This window comes from Saimiri boliviensis, chromosome 14 (assembly GCF_048565385.1).
Source record: "Saimiri boliviensis isolate mSaiBol1 chromosome 14, mSaiBol1.pri, whole genome shotgun sequence".
NCBI classification, from domain to species: domain Eukaryota; kingdom Metazoa; phylum Chordata; class Mammalia; order Primates; family Cebidae; genus Saimiri; species Saimiri boliviensis.
Window position 1 is genome coordinate 8,618,864 of NC_133462.1, and position 20,782 is coordinate 8,639,645.

General features: G+C 58.6%; 2 protein-coding genes across 2 annotated transcripts; one reads left to right on the forward strand and one right to left on the reverse strand.

Annotated features, from left to right (window-relative positions):
- Positions 1-345: 345 nt before the first annotated feature.
- SLC17A7 (solute carrier family 17 member 7) lies at positions 346-13,963 on the forward strand. The gene is made up of 12 exons (XM_003940344.4): positions 346-598; positions 4,914-5,166; positions 6,998-7,116; positions 7,406-7,520; positions 7,599-7,686; positions 8,270-8,356; positions 8,453-8,595; positions 9,667-9,816; positions 9,983-10,115; positions 11,902-12,012; positions 12,209-12,336; positions 12,532-13,963. The coding sequence occupies exons 1-12, from the start codon at positions 537-539 to the stop codon at positions 12,823-12,825; spliced, it is 1,683 nt and encodes a 560-aa protein (XP_003940393.1). The 5' UTR covers positions 346-536; the 3' UTR covers positions 12,826-13,963.
- A 1,483-nt stretch (positions 13,964-15,446) lies between these two features.
- GFY (golgi associated olfactory signaling regulator) lies at positions 15,447-18,877 on the reverse strand. Its single transcript, XM_003940359.3, has 4 exons — positions 18,776-18,877; positions 16,683-17,877; positions 16,288-16,461; positions 15,447-15,816 (listed from the first exon to the last, which is right to left on the reverse strand). The coding sequence occupies exons 2-4, from the start codon at positions 17,854-17,856 to the stop codon at positions 15,617-15,619; spliced, it is 1,548 nt and encodes a 515-aa protein (XP_003940408.1). The 5' UTR covers positions 17,857-17,877; positions 18,776-18,877; the 3' UTR covers positions 15,447-15,616.
- Between the last annotated feature and the right edge of the window lie 1,905 nt (positions 18,878-20,782).

Here is a 20,782-nt window from a genome sequence, read left to right on the forward strand (position 1 = left end):
GAAAGTCAGAGAAGACAGGATTGTAAGGGACGAAAATGCGGGGCAAAATTAGGGGGAACAGAAGTCGGGGAGACAAATGATGGGGATGAGAACTCAGGAGAGGAGAGAAAATCTGGGTGGGAACCATGGGGATGGAACGTGGGTAGGGGGAGTAGCTCGGGGAGGGAACAGAATTGGGGGACGTGAACTCGGAGGCGTGAGTTCGGGACCCAGAGGCGTGGTCTTGGGAGGCTTCATGGGGGCCCGGGACGAGGATGAAAGGGCTGAGAGAGGGGGCGGGTCTGGCAGGCGAGGGGCGGGGCCTGGCGGGGCCGGGGCGGGGCCTCCAGCGCCCCGCCCCCGGCGCCGAGTCCTGTGACAGCCCCCGGGCCGCCTGCACTCGCAGCCTCCTTCCCCCCGAGCGGAGCTGCGGGGCCGGCCGGGCCGGGGCGGACCCCGGGAACCCGGACGCGGCCGCCCGGGCCCGCGGGCGGGGGGATCGGTGGGGGGGACCGGCAGGGTGATCGGCGGGGTGACCGGCTGCAGGAGCCGCCACCATGGAGTTCCGCCAGGAGGAGTTTCGGAAGCTAGCGGGTCGTGCCCTCGGGAAGCTGCACCGGTGAGCCTGGCGGGGGTCCCGGGAGGAGAAGAGTGGGAGGATCCGAGGTGGATGCTAATTCCCACCTGGGAGAAGACTGACAGATGGAGGGCGATACCCCGGCATGGGGGTCCACCCATCTGTCCAGTTTTCTCCCGTGGGCTCCGACGGCGCCGTTCGCCCTGGTCGAGTCCTGTCCATTATCCTGTTCATTTTCCTGCGCCCCCCCAACCCGGCTCCACTCTTTCTCTGGTGCTGTAAATCCCTTTCTCCCGGGTCTCTGGCTCCCTCCCCCGCCATTTCTGGGTCTCTGTCCCCGTCTCTTTCTGGGTGTCTCTGCCCCCTTTCTCTCTTGGTCTCCGTCTCTTTTTTTTCCAGATCTCCGCTTCCTTCTCTCGGGGTCCCCTCCTTCTCCCTAGATCTCTGCCTCGGCTTCTTTGCGTCTCTGTCCCCCTCTCTGGTTTTCTGGCTATTGCTCTCAATAGATCTCCCTCCACCCCTGACTTGGAGCCTCTGTCCTCTCTCTGGGTCTCTCCTCCTCCCTGGATCTCTGCTTCCCCCTTCTCTGGATCTCTGTCCCCGTCTCTGGGTTTTAATTCTCCCACCATGGATCTCTCCGTCTCTGTGTCTTTTTCCGTTTCTGCCTGGCACGGAGTTTAATCTGCAGCTAAATCGGATTGGGGCTCATAGCCCGTTGTCCTTGAGGGGTTAGCTGGGTGGAAGAAGTTAGAGCACCCTGGGTCCCTGGAAGAGAAAGGAGTTGGAAGCCAAAAATGTTGGCTCCTGGGGTGTAGGACAACCTTCCCAAAAGATATAGGCTGGAGCTGAAAGGGACTCCCTCCCAGCCAGGGTGATAACCCCAGTGACCCAGGTGTCCCCACGGTAATCTGGACACCTCCCTATAGCCTCTCACCCCCAACCCCAGCTTTGGCTCCAAGTCAGAGAAATTACTCAGCTGCGGAAAAGCCTAAAAATATATCTGGCCACAGTGCACGAAGGAGATGGCCTCATCAGCACCATGCCCCTGCCACCATGCCGTCAAGGCCTGTCCCCTTGGCCCACAGGGCCTGATTCTGTCTTCCATTGAGCTTCAGTCCACCTCACTAGGCCATGGTGGTCCTTTGCTAAGTCTAACATCAGTCTTACTGCTGCAGATCACCTCTTAGCTCCGAAGTTACCCCACCCTCTAGTAACATGAGAGACAAGAATAAGGCTGGACAGAAAGCGGGGGGCGGGGGGGGGAGCAGGAGGATGGCGCAGTGACGGGGTTTGGCGGTGGAGGGGAAGCTGAGATAACCTCACCCCTTCTCTTTCCAATTTTCCAGCCCCTCCCCACCCTTTTTCTCGCCTCCTTTCACGAGTCTCTCAAAATACCTCAGTGTGAAGTCAGGAGAATGAGAGAGGGAGAAAGAGACGTGCTGGTGGAGGGGCTGGGGTGGCAGTGGGAGGGATGTGTTCCTTAGCCACCACCCCCCCGCCGCCGGTCTCTGCCTCTCAGTTTCTCGTCTGTGCTTGGGTTTCTCGAAGTCCATCTCTCCTGGCTCTCACCTCTCTGAGTTACCTCCTGGGTCCCCAGAGATCCCCCAGGTCTGGCCAGGACCATCAGCAGGGAGTTTGTGCAGAGAAAGCGTTTGCATCCAAAGCCTGGGGTTCACCCTGATGGTTGGAGGGAGAGGGGAATACTCTATGTTGGACACAACATGTTAATCGCATTGAATCCTCTAAACAAAGATGGAGAAACTGAGGCTCCTTTCTCGTGTTGGGGGGATCAGTGGATAAGTTTGAGCCTCCTGATTTGAACCCAGCTCAGTCTCCCTCCCAAGCCTGGGACAGAGATCTTCCTTGAGATGACTGATGCCACAGCTGGTGGGGGGGGAGCTCCCTGGCATGCAGGGCGACTTGGGACAAGGACATGGGGGAAGGGGACGCCGGAGAGATGAGAACCCAAGGTGCCTCCTTTCTGAGAGGCAGGTCTTGGGCAAGGGGATGCTGAGGGCCAATAAGGGTTCAGGTCCCATTGCTGTTCTTGACTGTGACCTTGGAGTGCCACTTCTGCTCCCTGAGCCTCAGTTTCCTTAGTTGTACAATGGGAAGAGAAGAGAGAGCAGAGGGACATCAGGAAACAAAAATGTGGGGGAGTGGACAGAGATCCTGAGAGAAGGAGAGAGAGACAGAGAGAGAGACAGATTGAGAGAAAGACAGAGAGAGAGACAGAGACAGAGAGAGAAGCTGAGCCATCTCGCTTTTGCGTCATGGCCTCCTAAGTGCTGCGTTTTCTCATCACCAGGTCCTCAGCCCTGAATTTGGGGCATCCCGGGGGGCGGGGGAGAGGGATTTCCATCTAGGGTCTCCCCTCTTCATCCTCGTCCTCTGCAGAGCATCGGGGCCGCCTTCATCTCTGCGTCCTTGGACAGACATCTTACTCTAAGATGATTGAGATCACCTCGAAGTTCCCTCTTTATTCTCTTGCATGTTCGCCCTTGCCCCCATTTTATGGATGTGGGATACTGAGACCCCCTCCCCCGCACTTAGAAGGGCTTGATGAGAGATCTGACATCTCCTAATATTAACAAGGAATCTCAGATTTCAGGGGCTGCAATCACATCCTGAGTTTCGGGGTCAAATATCATCTGATGTCAACCTGGGTCAAAGTCTAATCTCATTGGCCGATGTGTTCTGATGGGTGGGGGGAGTCCCTGCCATCCGGTCCTATTCATCCTAGTGGGTTCAATCCCCGCTGTCTCTGGCCCTCTGTCTTCTTCCTCTTAGGGTCTCATTCCTGCTCCTCCTGGGTTCTGTCCACTCCCCGGCTTCTCTCACCCACCCCTGTTTCTTAACCGCCCCTCCCCACCTCCTTAAGTTCTAGGATGGGGAGGGGTTGCTGTGTTCTCGCAGCTCTTCCACCTCCCTCCCCCTGGACCGTCTGGCTGTTCCTTCCTCCCCCGTCCCAGTCTCCCTCGCCTCCATCTGTTCCAGCCCCTTCCTGGGATCCAGCCCGATCCCCTGGCTGCCTACCCACCTCAGAGAGGGGCCGCACCTCACAGATCACGTCTCCAGCCTCTCTAGCCTCTGTTTCCCAGGCTCTCCATCTTTCTCTCACATTCGGGATCTCCGTTGTCTTTTTTCTGCATCTATGTCCTATCTCCTGGGTTTCTGTCCCCACCTGTCTTTGGGACTCTGTCTGCCTCCCTCTCCAGGTTTCCATCTCTTCCCTCTGTAGGTCTCTGTCTCCCTATTTCTGGGTCTCTGTCTCCCTCTCTGCGTTTCTGTCACACTGTCTCTGTCCCCCTCCATCTCTGGGTCTCTGTGACCCCCTCTCTCTGTGTCCCCCTCCATCACTCTGGGTCTCTATCTCTCTGTCTCTGGGTCTCTGTCCCCGGGTCTCTGTCCCTCTCTCTGTCTCTGGGTCTCTGTCCCCCTCTCTGTCTCTGAGTCTCTGCTCCCCTATCACTCTCTGTCCCTCCTTGTGGGTCTCTGTCTCTTCCTCTCTGGATCTCTGTCCCCCTTTCTCTGCTTCTCTCTCCCTTCTTCTATCTGTGACCCCCACCCTGGGCCTCTGTGCAACTCCCCCCATCTCTAATCACCCTCTTTTTGGGTCTTTCTCCACCTGTCTTAAGGCACCTCTCTCTGCAGCCTCTCCCTGCGTTTGAGGCAGCCCTCCAAATACCCTCTCCGTCATCACAGACTCGATTCTGGATCCAGAACGGGCGGGGGCGAGAGTCACGCTGGGGAATGAGCCAATCCCCCTACCAGGGCCATCTGTCCCCTGCCAGGACACCACCCGCCACTCCCCCTCCCTGCCCCCTAGGCTGACAGCCTGGACTCCAGTTTCCCTAGGGATGCCCGGGATGGGCTGCTGGATTCCCAGGGTCCTGGACATCTCCCCACCCCCTAGCAGAAGTGGCTGAGAAGCATCTGTTCTTTTGACACCTTTGCTGAAGCATCTCCTTAGCACCTTTTGCTTCCTCGAATAGACTCTTATCCGGGAGAGGTGGCTGGAGTGGGCCTCGGAGTGGGGGCACAGGCTCTTGAATCCTAAAAGGTTGTCTGGGGTCTAAATCTCCTGAGTTGAGGGATTTGACAGAGCTGGGGAGAGGGGGAGGGAAGGCCCTCAGTGTGAAGAAGGAGGGGGCTGGGGCCTGAATTCCCAGTCTGAGGGAGACAGGGGATTTCTGGATACCGGGGGAAGAAGGAAGCCAGGGACCTGGACTCTTGTAAAGGAGGAGGTCTTGAATTCTGGATCTTGAAAAGCAGATTTTGTCCTGGATCCGGTGTCTTGGGTCGGAGGGGGCTGGGGGCCTGGACTTCCGAGCCTCTGACTCTTGCTGCCCCGCAGCCTTCTGGAGAAGCGGCAGGAAGGCGCCGAGACGCTGGAGCTGAGTGCGGATGGGCGCCCGGTGACCACGCAGACCCGGGACCCGCCGGTGGTGGACTGCACCTGCTTCGGCCTCCCTCGCCGCTACATTATCGCCATCATGAGTGGTCTGGGCTTCTGCATCAGCTTCGGCATCCGCTGCAACCTGGGCGTGGCCATTGTCTCCATGGTCAATAACAGCACGACCCACCGTGGGGGCCACGTGGTGGTGCAGGTAGCTCAAGGCCTGATCCCTCGAAGAGCCCCGCCCCGCCCCCGAGCTCCGCCCACGCCCCATGACGTCACACTTGCCCATAAACGCCCAGGTCACGCCCCTTCTGAAACACCTCCGGAGTAGCCCCGCCCAATCCGTGCGCCCCCCTAGTTCGGACCTCGCCTTAGGGGCCTCTGTTTCCTAAGCCCCTCCCTGATGCAAATGAAGCCCCGCCTTTATTTCCAAGGGCTTGGTTAAAAAAGGTAGACTCCGCCCCAGCATCATGTTCCCTATGGGTTGCCCCTGCTCCATTTTGGGCCTACTAGCAAACCTCATGTCCCCAGGTCACATTTATTTAATCCCAGTCCCAACTCAGGTTCCTCCCTGAATTTGTTCCTGGCTCTTTTGAAGCCTTGCCACCGCCTACGTCCCGCTCCATATGTTCTGTTCCTTACCTAAAGACCCACAGGGTCTCCCGGGCTACGGTGCAATGGTGCCATCACTCTGTCGCCCAAGCTACAGTGCAGTGGCAAAATCACTGCTGCCTTGAACTCCTGGCCTTAAGTGATTGTCCTGCCTCAGCCTTCTGAGCACTCTACCCAGCTAATCTTTTTTTTTTTTTTTTTTTGAGACCGAGTTTTACTCTTGTTGTCCAGGGTGGAGTGCAGTGGCGCGATCTCTGCTCATAGCAACCTCCACCTCCCGGGTTCAATCGATTCTCCTGCCTCAGCCTCCCGAGTAGCTGGGATTACAGGCATGGGCCACCATGCACGGCTAATTTTGTATTTTTAGTAGAGACAGGGTTTCTCCACGTTGGTCAGGCTGCTCTCAAACTCTCGACTTCAGGTGATCTACCTGCCTCAGCCTCCCAGAGTGCTGGGATTACAGGCGTGAGCCACCGCGCCCGGCCTCATTTTTATCTTTGTAGAGACAGATCTCATTATGTTGCCCAGGCTGGTCTTGAACTCCTAGGCTCAAGAGATCTTCCTGCCTTGGCCTCTCTGTCCTGGGAGTACAGGCATGAGCCACCGCGCCCTGTCCTTTCTCCTATTTTAATTTCAGCACAGGCCTTGTCCCTGCATCAGAAAAAAGTCCTGATTTGTGCTTTTGTCCTACCTGAAGCTCCTCGCCTTGCTTCCTTCCAATCTGGCCTGTCCCCTTTGGCTGCTTCCTGTCCTGCCTGGACCCTGTGACCGTCACTCCGAAAACAGCTCATAAATTGGATAGAAATGGAGAGAGCTGGCTGGACGCGTTGGCTCACGCCTGCAATCCTAGCACTTTGGGAGCCAAGGCGGGCAGATCACAAAGTCAGGAGATTGAGATTATCCTGGCCAACATGGTGAAACCTGGTCTCTACTAAGAATACAAAAATTAGCTGGTCGTGGTGACGGATGCTTGTAATCCCAGCTACCTGGGAGGCTGAGGCAGGAGAATCGCTTGAACCAGGGAGTCGGAGGTTGCAGTGAGCAGAGATCGCGCCACTGCACTACTCCAGCTTGCGTGATAGAGCAAGACTCTGTCTTAAAAAAAAAAAAAAAAGAAGAAGAAGAAGAAGTGGAGTCATCATCATATATAGGCCCCTAGACTTTCACGGAGGCAAGGAAGCAGGCAAAGAAAGGCTTCTAGGTGAGGGACCCCGCTGCTAAGGCGGAATAGGCCCTAGCAACGTGGAAGAGCAGAGGTTGTAGATCTTAATTGACAGAAAGATAGTGTGAGCTCTGATTGGCAGGCGTTTGGAGGCGGGAGCGGTTCCTTGTTGCCGATTGGTCGAGGCACTAAGTCTGTGGGTGCTGATTGGTGGAGCGGTAGAGCCGAGATGGGGGCCTGATTTAATGTACATATTGCCCCGCAGAAAGCCCAGTTCAGCTGGGATCCAGAGACTGTCGGCCTCATACACGGCTCCTTTTTCTGGGGCTACATTGTCACTCAAATTCCGGGAGGATTTATCTGCCAAAAATTTGCAGCCAACAGGTACAGTGGTGGGGTCTCAAAGTGGGCGGTAACAATAGTTGTGTGGGTGGAGTTAGAGGGCATGCGTGGTCTTGAATTTGGGGGCTGGCTCTGGGAACTGGGAGGAACCTGGGTTTGGGGGTGGGTCTTACAGAAAGGTGGGGCTTGCGATTAAAGAAGGTGGAAGTCAGAGAGGTGGGAGGAGCTGGGGTTCTGGGGAACGCTGGGTCTCGCTTGCCCTGGGCTGGAAAGGCAGAATCCCAGGCATGGCGGGATAGCGTGGACCCTTTTCTCTGACCGTTCCCATCAGGGTTTTCGGCTTTGCTATTGTGGCAACGTCCACTCTAAACATGCTGATCCCCTCGGCTGCCCGCGTCCACTACGGCTGTGTCATCTTCGTGAGGATCCTGCAGGGGTTGGTAGAGGTAAATCCCCGCCTGATGCGACCCTGCCCTCGATCGGACCCTGCCTCTTCTCAGTGACCTTGGTTTTCTCCTCTTTAGGGGGTCACATACCCCGCCTGCCATGGGATCTGGAGCAAATGGGCCCCACCCTTAGAAAGGAGTCGCCTGGCGACGACAGCCTTTTGTGGTGAGAGGAAGGGGGATCCTGACTCCTGCATCTGAGGGAGGAGGGGCTGGGCCTGGACTCCTGGGTCTGAGGGAGGAGGGGCTGGGAGGCTGAACTCATGGGTCTGAAGGAGGAGACTCTGGGCCTGGACTCCTGGGTCTGAGGGAGGAGGGACTGGAAGCCTGGACTCCTGTGTCTGAGGGAGGAAGGACTGAGCCTGGACTCCTGGGTCTGAGGGAGGAGGGGCTGGGCCTGGACTCCTGGGTCTGAGGGAGGAGGGGCTGGGGTCTGGAGTCCCAGGTCTGAGGCAGGAGGGGCTGGGGCCTGGACTCCTGTGTCTGAGGGAGGAAGGACTGAGCCTGGACTCCTGGGTCTGAGGGAGGAGGGGCTGGGGCCTGGACTCCTGGGTCTGAGGGAGGAGGGGCTGGGGCCTGGACTCCTGGGTCTGAGGGAGGAGGGGACTCTGGACCTGGACTCCTGGGTCTGAGGGAGGAGGGGCTGTGGCCTTTAACTCCATGTCTTGGAAGGTGGGGGTGGGGGGGCTTCGTACTCTTGGATCTGAGGGAAGATGGGCCTGTTCTCTGCCCCGCATCCTCCCGCTTAGGTTCCTATGCTGGGGCGGTGGTCGCGATGCCCCTTGCCGGGGTACTGGTGCAGTACTCAGGATGGAGCTCCGTTTTCTATGTCTATGGTGAGGAACCCGGATGCCTGGTTCCCGGTGGCGCTGTGGCGGAGAAGGGCCGGTCCTCACCCTGCTCCTATCCCCCTCCCGACCCCCCACCCCCAGGCAGCTTCGGGATCTTCTGGTACCTGTTCTGGCTGCTCGTCTCCTACGAGTCACCCGCGCTGCACCCCAGCATCTCGGAGGAGGAACGCAAGTACATCGAGGACGCCATCGGAGAGAGCGCGAAACTCATGAACCCCCTCATGGTCTGAGCCCAAGTCTTTGGGGAAGGGGTGGGGACAGTGAGCAGGCCTCGAACCTGCACAGCGTGTAGATCAGGAAGGGCTCCTGAAGACGTTAGAGGAGACCACTGGAACGCAAAGAGAGGGGCTAGAACCTAGGAGGCGGGTTGCAACCCGCAGAGGACGGGATATGCAGGTGCTGCGGGTGGGGTTAGGCCGGGGATTGAGCAGGATTAGAACCACCGACGGGACCTGGTTAAAGCCAGCAGAGAAGGGATTAGAATGGTGGGGTTTGCTTAGACCTTGGATTGAGGTTTGATTTTGGGGGCATTTTTGCGTAAAAAGAGAATCCTTGGGCAGGCTCAGTGGCTTCTGCCTGCAATACCAACACTTGGGGGAGTGGAAGCTGCAGGATTGCTTGAGCCCAGGAGTTCCAGATCAGCCTGGGCAGCATGGTGATATCCCGTGTCTACACAAAATGCAAAAAGTGAAAATAAAAATTAAAAAAGAGGCCGCGTGCGGTGGCTCATGCCTGTAATCCCAGCACTTTGGGAGGCCGAGACCGAGGCGGGTGGATCGCGATGTCAACATGGTGAAACCCCATCTCCACTAAAAATACAAGAATTAGCGGGGTGTGGCGGCCGGCGCCTGTAGTCGGCCTGTAGTCGGCCTCCCCTACTCGGGAGGCTGAGGCAGGAGAATCGCTTGAACCAGGGAGGCTGAGGTTGCAGTGAGCCGAGATCTCGCCACTGCACTCCAGCCTGGCTACAGAGTGAGACTCCGTCTCAAAAATAATAAATAAATGAGAGACTCCCTCCTGGTCCCACATTTGTAGGTCCCGGAGGGGCCCGGACACCTGCGGACCTGAGGGGCTACCACAGGCCCAGGACCCCTTCATCCCTGAAATATCACCTTGAGGTTGGGAACCCTGGGTCCCCACGGCAACATGGTGTGGCCGGCGCCCTTGGATCCATAGAAGTTTCAGTGGGCCGGGATCTCCTGGTCTCTGCAGTACTATAATGGGGTCTCTGAAGGGACGCGGAGAACTCCCCAGCCCTGCTTCCCGTCTTAGCTGCCCTCCCCTCGCCCCCACAGAAGTTTAGCACTCCCTGGAGGCGCTTCTTCACGTCCATGCCAGTCTACGCTATCATCGTGGCCAACTTCTGCCGCAGCTGGACGTTCTACCTGCTGCTCATCTCCCAGCCCGCCTACTTCGAAGAAGTGTTCGGCTTCGAGATCAGCAAGGTAGAGCCCACAAGGAGAGGGTTGGGGGAGGAACGGAGGTGTGGGTCGGCGGGAGGGAACTGGCCGCGAGCGGGAGGCAGGGAGGAGCCGGTGGTGCACCAACCGGGCAGAGACGCCGAGCCGGCCGCCCGGAGCCCCTGTCTCCCCTGTACACCTGTTCCCGCAGGTAGGCCTGGTGTCCGCGCTGCCCCACCTGGTCATGACCATCATCGTGCCCATCGGCGGCCAGATCGCGGACTTTCTGCGGAGCCGCCGCATCATGTCCACCACCAACGTGCGCAAGTTGATGAACTGCGGGGGTGAGTGGGGCGGGGCCTGGGTCGGCTCTGGGACAGCCTGGGAGGAGCAGAGCGGGATTGGGTGGTGATGGGGCGTGGTTACAGGCGGAAACCGTCAAGTCTGCCCCACGTGTCTCTTTCTAAGCTAAGGGCCATGGCCAACAGGGCGCAGCTGGGGTGGGGCAGGCCTGGGTGAAAGGGACGGTCACACGCAGTCCAACGGGCCACCCCGTGGAAGGGCAGGGTGGGCGAGACTTCCCGGGTGGAGCAGAGGCAAGACCAAGTTGGGCCTGGGAGGACAAGGCCTGCACGAAGTTGGGTGTGGTAGGGCATGAACTAGGTGACGAAGAGGGGCTATGAGTGGGGCACCTGGAGAGACAGGGTATAGGGGGCCTCTGTCTAAAGAGTGGGATTTGCTATGCGTGGTGGCGCGCGCCTGTGGTCCCATCTACTTGGGAGGCTGAGAAGGGAGGATCACTTGGGCCCAAAAGTTCGAGGCTGCAGTGAGCTAGGATGGCGCCATAGCACTCCAGCCTGGGCAACAGATACTTTGTTTCTAGAAAAATTAAAATTACAATTAAAAATTTAAAAACAGGGCCGGGTGCGGTGGCTCACGCCTATAATCGCAGTACTTTGGGAGGCCGAGGGGGATGGATCATGAGGTCAGGAGTTCGAGACCACCCTAGCCAACATGGTGAAACCCTGTCTCTGCTAAAAATACAGAAATTAGCCCAGCGCGATGGTGCACACCTGTAATCCCAGCTGCTAGGGAGGCTGAGACAGGAGAATCGCTTAAACCTGGGAGGCAGAGGTTGCAGTGAGCAGAGATGGAGCCACTGCACTCCAGCCTGGCAACAGAGCAGGACTCCATCTCTAAAGGAAAAAAAAAAAAAAAAGGAGTTTAAAAACAGCATGGTGGCTCACGGCTGTAATCCCAGCACTTTGGCAGGCTAAGCCAGGTGGATCACTTGAGCTCAGGAGTTTGAGACCAGCCTGGGCAACATCATGAGACCTCGTCTCTTAAAAATAAAAATAAAAATAAAATCTGCCGGGCGCGGTGGCTGGCTCACGCCTGTAATCCCAGCATTTTGGAAGGCCGAGGTGGGCAGATCACTTGAGGTCAGGGTTTCAAGACCAGCCCGGCCAACATGGTGAAACCCCGTCTCTACTAAAAATACAAAAATTAGCCTGGCATGGTGGCACATGAGTGGCTGCGCCAGCATCCTCATGGGCATCTCCAACGGCGTGGGCACGTTGTCGGGCATGGTGTGCCCTATCATCGTGGGCGCCATGACTAAGCACAAGGTCGGTGCCGCAGTCCTGACTCACTCGCCCTCCAAGCTACTTGGGCCGGGCAGGAGGCCGAGACAGGAGAATCGCTTCAACCCGGGAGGCAGAGGTTTCAGTGAGCCTAGACAGCGCCACTGCACTCCAGCCTGCGTGTCAAAGTGAAATTCCGTCTCAAAACAAAAACAAAAACAAAAACAAAAACAAACAAAAAACCTCATGAGTGGGGACTGAGGGGAAGGGATCCTGCGTGTTCGGGGCGTGGCCTAGTCAGGGGGTGGAGCTGTGGGAGGGGCCCCGGAGCCGGTGGGCGTGGTCGGGGTTGGGCCTGGGAGAAGTAGCGGCCTGGTTAGGGCCGGCGCGGGTGGGGTGCAGGGCGCGAGGAGGCCTGGACCCGGCGTGGAGGGGACCAGACTGGGGCAGATAGAGGCGGACTGGGGCTGGAGCAGGTCTGCACGGGCGGTGTGGGGCAGCCTGCGCCCGGCTCCGGCCGACACTCAGGAGACCCGGCCTCCCGCAGGCTTCGGCATGGAAGCCACGCTGCTGCTGGTGGTCGGCTACTCGCACTCCAAGGGCGTGGCCATCTCCTTCCTGGTCCTGGCCGTGGGCTTCAGCGGCTTCGCCATCTCTGGTGAGAACGGCGGATCCGCAGCTTGGGGGACTCTGGTCAGCCTTGTAGGGAACTTGCTGGCTCAGGAACGGGGCCTCTCAGCCTTGCAAAAGGTGGAACATGAGTGGCGGGGAGGAGGAGAGGGCTGAGGACTCCCCAGTGGGAATCACTCGAGTGAGATTCCGGTGCGACGCCTTCCGACTTGTCTCCCCGCCAGGGTTCAATGTGAACCACCTGGACATTGCCCCGCGCTACGCCAGCATCCTCATGGGCATCTCCAACGGCGTGGGCACGTTGTCGGGCATGGTGTGCCCCATCATCGTGGGCGCCATGACTAAGCACAAGGTCGGTGCCGCAGTCCTGACTCACTCGCCCTCCAAGTGTGTGCTTGGTACTTTCCTGACCACGTGGTGGCGCCCCCTGGGGTGCCATCCCTGCCCTTGCAGCCTCTCTGGGTCTCTGCCTCCCTTCCTCTGGGCCTGCCCCCTGCACCTGTTTCTCCGTCCTCCCATTTGACCTCCGCCCTGTTGTCCCCTGCAGACTCGGGAGGAGTGGCAGTACGTCTTTCTGATTGCCTCCCTGGTGCACTACGGAGGGGTCATCTTCTACGGGGTCTTTGCTTCTGGAGAGAAGCAGCCGTGGGCAGAGCCCGAGGAGTTGAGCGAGGAGAAGTGTGGCTTCGTTGGCCATGACCAGCTGGCTGGCAGTGACGACAGCGACATGGAGGATGAGGCTGAGCCCCCAGGGGCACCCCCGGCACCACCTCCATCCTATGGGGCCACACACAGCACATTTCAGCCCCCCAGGCCCCCGCCCCCTGTCCGGGACTACTGACCATGTGCCTCCCACTGAATGGCAGTTTCCAGGACCTCCACTCCACTCATCTCTGGCCTGAGTGACAGTGTCAAGGAACCCCGCTCCTCTCTGTCCTGCCTCAGGCCTCGGAAGCACTCTCCCTTGTTCCTAGTGCTGTCAAATCCTCTTTCTTTCCCGATTGCCTCTCAGGGGTAGTGAAACTGAAGACTGGCAGTTTCAAGGATACCCAGATTCCCCTAAAGGTTCCCTCTCCACCCGTTCTGCCTCAGTGGTTTCAAATCTCTCCTTTCAGGGCTTTATTTGAATGGACAGTTCAACCTCTTACTCTCTCTTGTGGTTTTGAGGCACACACCTTTTGAGGCACACATCTCCCTGCCTTTCCTTTATCTCCAGGGGCTCTCAGACTAACCCTTGAGATCACGCAGCTCCCCTCTCCTTTCAGAAAAATTCCAGGTTCTCCTCTAGAAGTTTCAAATCTCTCCCAACTCTGTTCTGCATCTTTCTGGTTGCTTTAATCAATCACCCGTCCCCGCCATTCCAGGGATTGATTCTCACCAGCGTTTCTGAGGGAAAATGGCGGTTTCAAGTCCCCCTCTTCCTCTCCCACTTGTCCCTACCAGCAGATTCTGCGAAAGCACCAAATTTCCCAAGACCCTCTTCTCCCTAGCTTAGCATAACGTCTGGGAAAACAACCAAAATGGCAGTTTTAACAATATGCCTCTCTCCACCCCCCATGCACTTTTTCTGACGTGGTTTTCAGGTCTAAATAGTGGCTGCTCACGGCCATGAACGTGATGGTTTGAAGCCACCACCACTGAACGTCCCCACGGTGGTTTCATGACGACCCTCCCCCGATTCCTCGCACTTTATTCTCCTGGGTGGTTTCAAACCACCCTCAGTTTCTCAGTGGCCATTTGTTGTGTCCCTCAGGGGCTTAATGACTCAAAATCTGGGATCCTTCCCCTCTCAGACACCCCTCTTTCAGCTTAGAATTTGGGGAACGTATATAGAAGTCACAGAATCCCATGAAAGGGAACGGGGCAGGGGCAGGGGAGAGGGGTGTTTTTCCCGGTGCAGGGTTGTGTCTTTGTGTCTCCGTCTCTGTGACTGTAAATCCTGCCCTGCCCCACTCACAATAAAAGCTTTGGTGTACAGACTCAGGTGTTCTTGGCTGTGGGGGGTCACAGGCATCCTGGTACCCAGCCGTCCTCCCTCAGACTGAGGAGTTGGAGCCTCCAGCTCCACTCCTTCAGTTCCAGGGGTTCAGACTCCAGTCTCCACTCCCTCAGATTCAGGGGTTCAGACCCTATCCCCTCGTCCCTCAGACCCAGGAGTCCAGGCCCCCAGCCCCTCCTCCCTCAGACCCGGGAGTCCACGCCCCCAGCCCCTCCTCCCTCAGACCCGGGAGTCCACGCCCCCAGCCCCTCCTCCCTCAGACCCGGGAGTCCAGGCCCCAGCCCCTCCTCCCTCAGACCCGGGAGTCCAGGCCCCCAGCCCCTCCTCCCTCAGACCCGGGAGTCCAGGCCCCCAGCCCCTCCTCCCTCAGACCCGGGAGTCCAGGCCCCCAGCCCCTCCTCCCTCAGACCCGGGAGTCCACGCCCCCAGCCCCTCCTCCCTCAGACCCGGGAGTCCACGCCCCCAGCCCCTCCTCCCTCAGACCCGGGAGTCCAGGCCCCCAGCCCTTCCTCCCTCAGACCCGGGAGTCCAGACCCCAGCCCCTCCTCCCTCAGACCCGGGAGTCCAGACCCCAGCCCCTCCTCCCTCAGATCCGGGAGTCCAGGCCCCCAGCCCCTCCTCCCTCAGACCCGGGAGTCCAGGCCCCCAGCCCTTCCTCCCTCAGACCCGGGAGTCCAGACCCCAGCCCCTCCTCCCTCAGACCCGGGAGTCCAGACCCCAGCCCCTCCTCCCTCAGACCCGGGAGTCCAGACCCCAGCCCCTCCTCCCTCAGACCCGGGAGTCCAGACCCCAGCCCCTCCTCCCTCAGACCCGGGAGTCCAGGCCCCCAGCCCCTCCTCCCTCAGACCCGGGAGTCCAGGCCCCCAGCCCTTCCTCCCTCAGACCCGGGAGTCCAGGCCCTCAGCCCCTCCTCCCTCAGACCCGGGAATCCAGAATCCCAGCCCCTCCTCCCTCAGACCCGGGAGTCCAGGCCCTCAGCCCCTCCTCCCTCAGACCCGGGAGTCCACGCCCCCAGCCCCTCCTCCCTCAGATCCAGGAGTCCAGGCCCTCAGCCCCTCCTCCCTCAGACCCGGGAGTCCACGCCCCCAGCCCCTCCTCCCTCAGACCCGGGAGTCCAGGCCCCCAGCCCTTCCTCCCTCAGACCCGGGAGTCCAGACCCCAGCCCCTCCTCCCTCAGACCCGGGAGTCCAGACCCCCAGCCCCTCCTCCCTCAGACCCGGGAGTCCAGGCCCCCAGCCCCTCCTCCCTCAGACCCGGGAGTCCAGGCCCTCAGCCCCTCCTCCCTCAGACCCGGGAATCCAGAATCCCAGCCCCTCCTCCCTCAGACCCGGGAGTCCAGGCCCTCAGCCCCTCCTCCCTCAGATCCAGGAGTCCAGGCCCCAGCCCCTCCTCCCTAAATTTCAGTATTCTCAGACTCCAGCCACCTCAAGCCCCAAGGCTCAGCCCAGCAGAGGGGTCTATCTATGGGAATATGGTATTTATTCGGTCTCAGACCTTGTTCTCTGATCACAACGCAAGCATCTTTGTATCTTAGACCCTCTATCCGGGAGGACTACTCGGTAGCTAGGCATGCCAGGAGCTTAGGGTTTTCCCTCACTGTGGGGATGTGCAGGCCGGCAGGACTCGGTGGGGCTCACACGAAGTTGTTGGGGAGCGTGGCAGGGGAAAGGGCCTCCAGACGCTGCGGGCGGCCCCCGCGGGGCGGCGGGGGCAGCTTGGGTGGCAGCGGAGGTGTGGGTGGGGACTGCTTGGTGGCAATGTGCGAAGGGACCCAGGCATCCGGCGCATAAAAGTAGAGGTCGTAGGGGTCTTTCGGGGCGTCCAAATGCAGAACTGTGGGAGCAAAAGGGGCGAGGTCATCTCCAGGCTGACCCTCCAGGCCCCCTTCAGGTCATCTCCAGGGGGCCTGTCCCCTTTTGTGCGGCTGACCAATCGGGAAGCCGGAGAGAGGATTCCGATTCTGCATTTGAACTGAGTTTTTCAATCCAAAGGGTCGGGGTCGCTGCAGAAACCACCGGCGTGGCGTCCGAGCTGTAGGGCGGGGCCTGCAGTGGAAGGCGGGGAGTGCAGGGCTCCGGGCCGCGCACCTGCGGGGACGGTGGGCTTGAAGCCGTCTCCAACCGCATTGGGAGGGGCACTGGACATGTGTGTGAAATTGCAGACGGGGCTGGACGTGGCCATGGAGAAGTCAGGGTTTTCACTGACCTTGGGTGGGGGACCTGCGCTTTTTGGCTGGGCGCCCTAAAGTGCCGGAAGAGACCGCGTTTTGGAAAAGTGCAGGCATTCCAGGGACAGGGCGCTCACCCGGTTCATCTCTGTCGTCCGGAAGCCGGTGGTGTGCGAAGGGCCGGTGTCGAGCTGCCCGGCGGTAGAGACACCAGAGCAGCACAAAGATGCCGATCAGCAGCGCGGTCCCCGCGAAGAACAGGCAGAGGGCCCCGCCTGCTGCGCCACGTGGTCGCCCCACCAGAGTCACGCCTGAAGGGGGAAACCAGCAATCTAAGCTCCTAGCCCCCTCCTCTTTTAGACCTAGGGGTCCAGGCTTCTAGTACCTCCTCCCTCAGACCCAGGAATCCCTGTTCCCAAACCTTTCTCCCTCAGACCCAGAGTCCAGGCCCCCAGCCCCTCCTCCCTCGGACCCAGAAGTCTAGGCCCCCAGCCCCTCCTCCTTCAGACTCAGGAGTTCTCCCGCCCCTCACCGGTCTCCTTTACTCGCTCCACCAGGATGATCGTGTTGACTCCCTCACCTCGGCTGTGCCTCTGGGGTGCCCGCAGAGTGGCAGGGGCCAACTGATTTGGGGGCCCTGGAAGAGCAGGGGGACCTGCAATCCGGGCTGAGGGAGGAGGGGCGCTGGACCACTTAGGGCCAGAGTTCTGGGGAGCCTTCCGCTCAACCGATCCTAGAGAATCTGAAGTTGGCAGTTTCCCGGGGTCGGGCTGGATAGCTGCAGCGGTTTCTGGTTTGGGATTCAGGGACAGCTCATTTAGGGCAGTGGCTTCATCCTTGAAAGGTGCAGGAGTTTCTGGGTAAAGACTAGTGGAGATTTGAGGGTCGGAGGTCCTGGGGACATCTGTTGCATTTTGATGGTAGGTTATGGGGAATTCTCTTTGGGAAATTTCAGTGGGGCTGGGATTGTGGGTCACAGGGGATTCTGGGGGGAGGGTTTTAGAAGGGTCAGGATGGAGGGCCTGGAGAAATTCAGAGTTTGGGGTCTCAGTGGAGTTGAGATCATGGTTTCCTGGGGATTTGGGGTCAGGGGTCTTGGTAGGGTCGGTGTTTGGGGTCTCAGGGATTTCTGCATATGAGCTTTCGGTGGCATTAAGTTGGGGACTCCCTGGGGATTCTTGGTGTATAGTTTGCATAATGTCAGTGTTCGGGGTCTCGGGAAATTCTGGGCCTGAAGTTTTGGGGGAGGTAGGTTTCCGGGTCTCAAGGGATTCTAGGTGTGGAATTTGAGTTGGGTCGGGTGTAGGGGTCTCAGAAGACTCTGGGTGTATCATTTTGGAGAGGTTAGTTTTTGGGATGTCCAGAGATTCTGTTATTGAGGTTGCGAGTGAGTCAGCTTTGGGGGTCTCAGGAGACTCTGGGTGTGGGGTTTCTTGGAGGTCAGGGCTGGGGGTGTCGGTGAAGTCAAGTGGGGAGGTTTCAAGGGAAACTATAGGAGGCGGTTTGGAAGGCTCAGAGTAAGCAGTCCCAGGGAATTCTGGGTGAAGGCGATCTCGGGCGGAATTTTCAGAAGCGCGAGGGAAAGTCTCAGAGGGGTGGGCCACGTCCGGAAACCCAGAGCCCAAAGGAGGGGCTGAGGGAGCGGCCTTGCACCTCAGCCTGGCGAGGAGGAAGATGAGGAAGAGGATCCGGCTGAATGATCCCATAGCTCTGGGAGATACCTATAGCTGCGGAGGCGAAGCGGGAAGGAAGGGGTTAAGGCCGCCGGCTCCCGGAGCCCCGCCCCCTCCCAGAGGCCACGCCCAAAGCCCCCCAGGTGCACCGCGTTGGTCCGGGGCCCAGCTGGGCGCCAGGGACGTGAGAAGAACCTAATGGCAAGTCCCTGGAGGCAGTGGGGCGGTGGCCGCAGGGGCCAAGGGAGACTGAGGCTTGGGGCTTCTTGGGTCGTAGTTAATGTCCTTATTTGTTTCACCGAGGGGTCCTAGAAAAAACTGGGAAAGAACGACACCTCTCCAGGCCTCCAGGTCTCCTCCACTTCGACTTTGGAGGGTGACAGGCCTTGGAGGGGACATGGAATCATCTTCCTGAGGGCCCCCGGGACACCTTGACTCAACAGTTGTTTACACTACCAGAGGCTCCTAACGGCCGGGCGCTGGATTCATGGATTCGAGGGAGGAGGGAGACGTTTGGGCCCCCGGCAAGAAAGTTGCTGGGGGTTCAGACTCCTGGGTCTCGCAGGGTGAGGGGGCTGAGGTTCCTGGCTCCTGGTTCTTTAGGGAGGAGCCGGCTGGACGTTCAGATGCCTAGAATTTTGAGGGAGCAAGGTTTGGGGGCTGGATTACAGGGGTGAAAGGAGATAACAGGCCTTGGACTCTTGGTTCCTGAGTTAGAAAGAAATTGGGAGCTCTGAGTCCTTTAGAAATAGGGTCTGCGGGTCTGGGCTCTGCAGAGTTGAAGAAGAGAGCCACGGGCAGGACTCTCAAGTCTGTTGTTGAGGATGGAGCTAGGATTTCAGCGTCTCCGGGGCCAGTCTGGGCAGAGACGCCTAGGTCTGTGTTCACGTGGAGGTGGAGGCGGCAGACACCTCGATGGGACAGGCTTACTGGAGGTCCTGGGGTCTCTTACCTGCTCTGGTGTCCCAAGTCACAGCAGATGAGCAGAGCTGGATGCAGAGAACCGTGAATGTTGCAGAATGGCTCTGGGTGGGGCGGTGGGAGGCAGGGTCTCAGGGGCACACAGGTGATGCACCGGAGCCCCTCCCAGGGGATCCTGGGAGCCTAGCAACAGACTTAGACTCTTAAAGAGACAGAAGTGAAGGACATTGTCTCTGGGGTGGGGAAGGGAGTTAGCAACTGCGACGCTGTCGTGGAGATGCGGTCCCGGCCCTCTGCCCTCTCCTACCTGGAAACCCAGTGGTCTCATTCCCTGGTACCCTCCTATTTCAAGTCCCCCCAAGTTTCGACCCGCAGCTCCCTCCTCCCAGACCCAGAAGCCCAGGCCTCTAGCTCCTTCCTTCCTCAGATCCAGGAATCCAAGTCCCCAGCTTTCTTCTCCCCCAGAACCTGGGACTCTGGGTCGCTGTCCCATCCACTCTTAGTTTCAGGAGTCCAAGCATCTGCCACCACCCTCCTAGAAAATTAAGAGCCCAACTTCCCACATCCCCAATAACTGTTGCTCTGCAGGACTTCCAAGTTTTGCCCATCTCCTCCTCACTGTGTATAGAGGCCCCTCTTCTCTCTCTCTCTTTCTCTCTCTCTTTTGTAATGGAATCTTGCTCTGTCTCCCAGGTTGGAATGTAGTGATGCCACCTCAGCTCACTGCAACTTCTGCCTCCTGGGTTCAAGGGATTCTAATGCCTCAACCTCCCGAGTAGCTGGAATTACAGGTGCCCAGTACTGCATCTAGCATAATTTTTGTATTTTTGTAGAGATGGGGTTTCGCCATGTTGGCCAGGCTGGTCTCGAACTCCTGATCTCAAGTCATCTGCCCACCTCGGTCTTCCAAAAATGCTGGGATTACAGGCTTGAGCCACCGCGCCTGACTGAGGCCCCTCTTAAGAGTCAGTGTGAGGAGGACTGGGCTTTAATATTTACAGCACCCCAAACTCCTCCCAAATAAGGGCTTAGATGCATCCTTAGGGCAGCTTGGGAGCCCCGTCTCTTCCCCTCTTCACACTGTCTGGGCCTTTTCTGATGTTTGCCTGTCACTTTTCCTGTTCTTGCACCCCTGCCACACATACCCTTTGCCATCTCTTGCCTTTTCCTCCTCACTGTCTCGCCCTCAATCTTTCTGGTTCTCTCCCTGCTGTATTTATCTCTGGGCAGCTCTGTCCAGCCTAGGATGTCCTTCCGTTTCCGTCTGTCTTTCTTTCTTTTTTTTCTTTTGAGACGGAGTTTCGCTCTTGTTACCCAGGCTGGAGTGCAATGGCGCGATCTCGGCTCACCGCCACCTCCGCCTCCTGGGTTCAGGCAGTTCTCCTGCCTCAGCCTCCTGAGTAGCTCGGATTACAGGCACGCACCACCATGCCCAGCTAATTTTTTGTATTTTTAGTAGAGACGGGGTTTCACCGTGTTGACCAGGATGGTCTCGATCTCTTGACCTCGTGATCCGCCCGCCTCAGCCTCCCAAAGTGCTGGGATTACACCGTCTGTCTTTCTGAGAGCCTTTTCTTTCATTCCTCCATCTCCATCTGACTGTTCGTCTCCGTCTCTTTCCCTCTCTGTTCTTGCTTTTTTCCTTTTTATTTCTTTTTGTGTCATTCCCTTTCTTACTCTCTATTTCCTCCTTGGCCACTGTGTCTTTGTCCTTCTCTTTGTGTCTGTTTCTCTGACGGTCCTTCCGCCAGTCTCTATTTTTATCCCTCTGACACACCCCCTGTGTCCACCTCTCTGTCTGTCTGTCTCTTCCCCTCCCTCGTCTCAGGTCCAGCTTCTGGTCCCAATTAGTTGGTGGCGGCCAAGGCAGCGGCAGGTCCCCCACCCCCGGCTCCTCATTACTGCTGGCGGCTCCTAATGAGCCTGGGGAGGGGTGACCCCGCGCCCCCGGCCCCTCGGCCTGCGTCACTGCTCGGCGCGGGGGTTGCGGAGGCGATATAAGGGGGCTGCCAGCGCCGCTGCCCGAGCCCACTGAGCG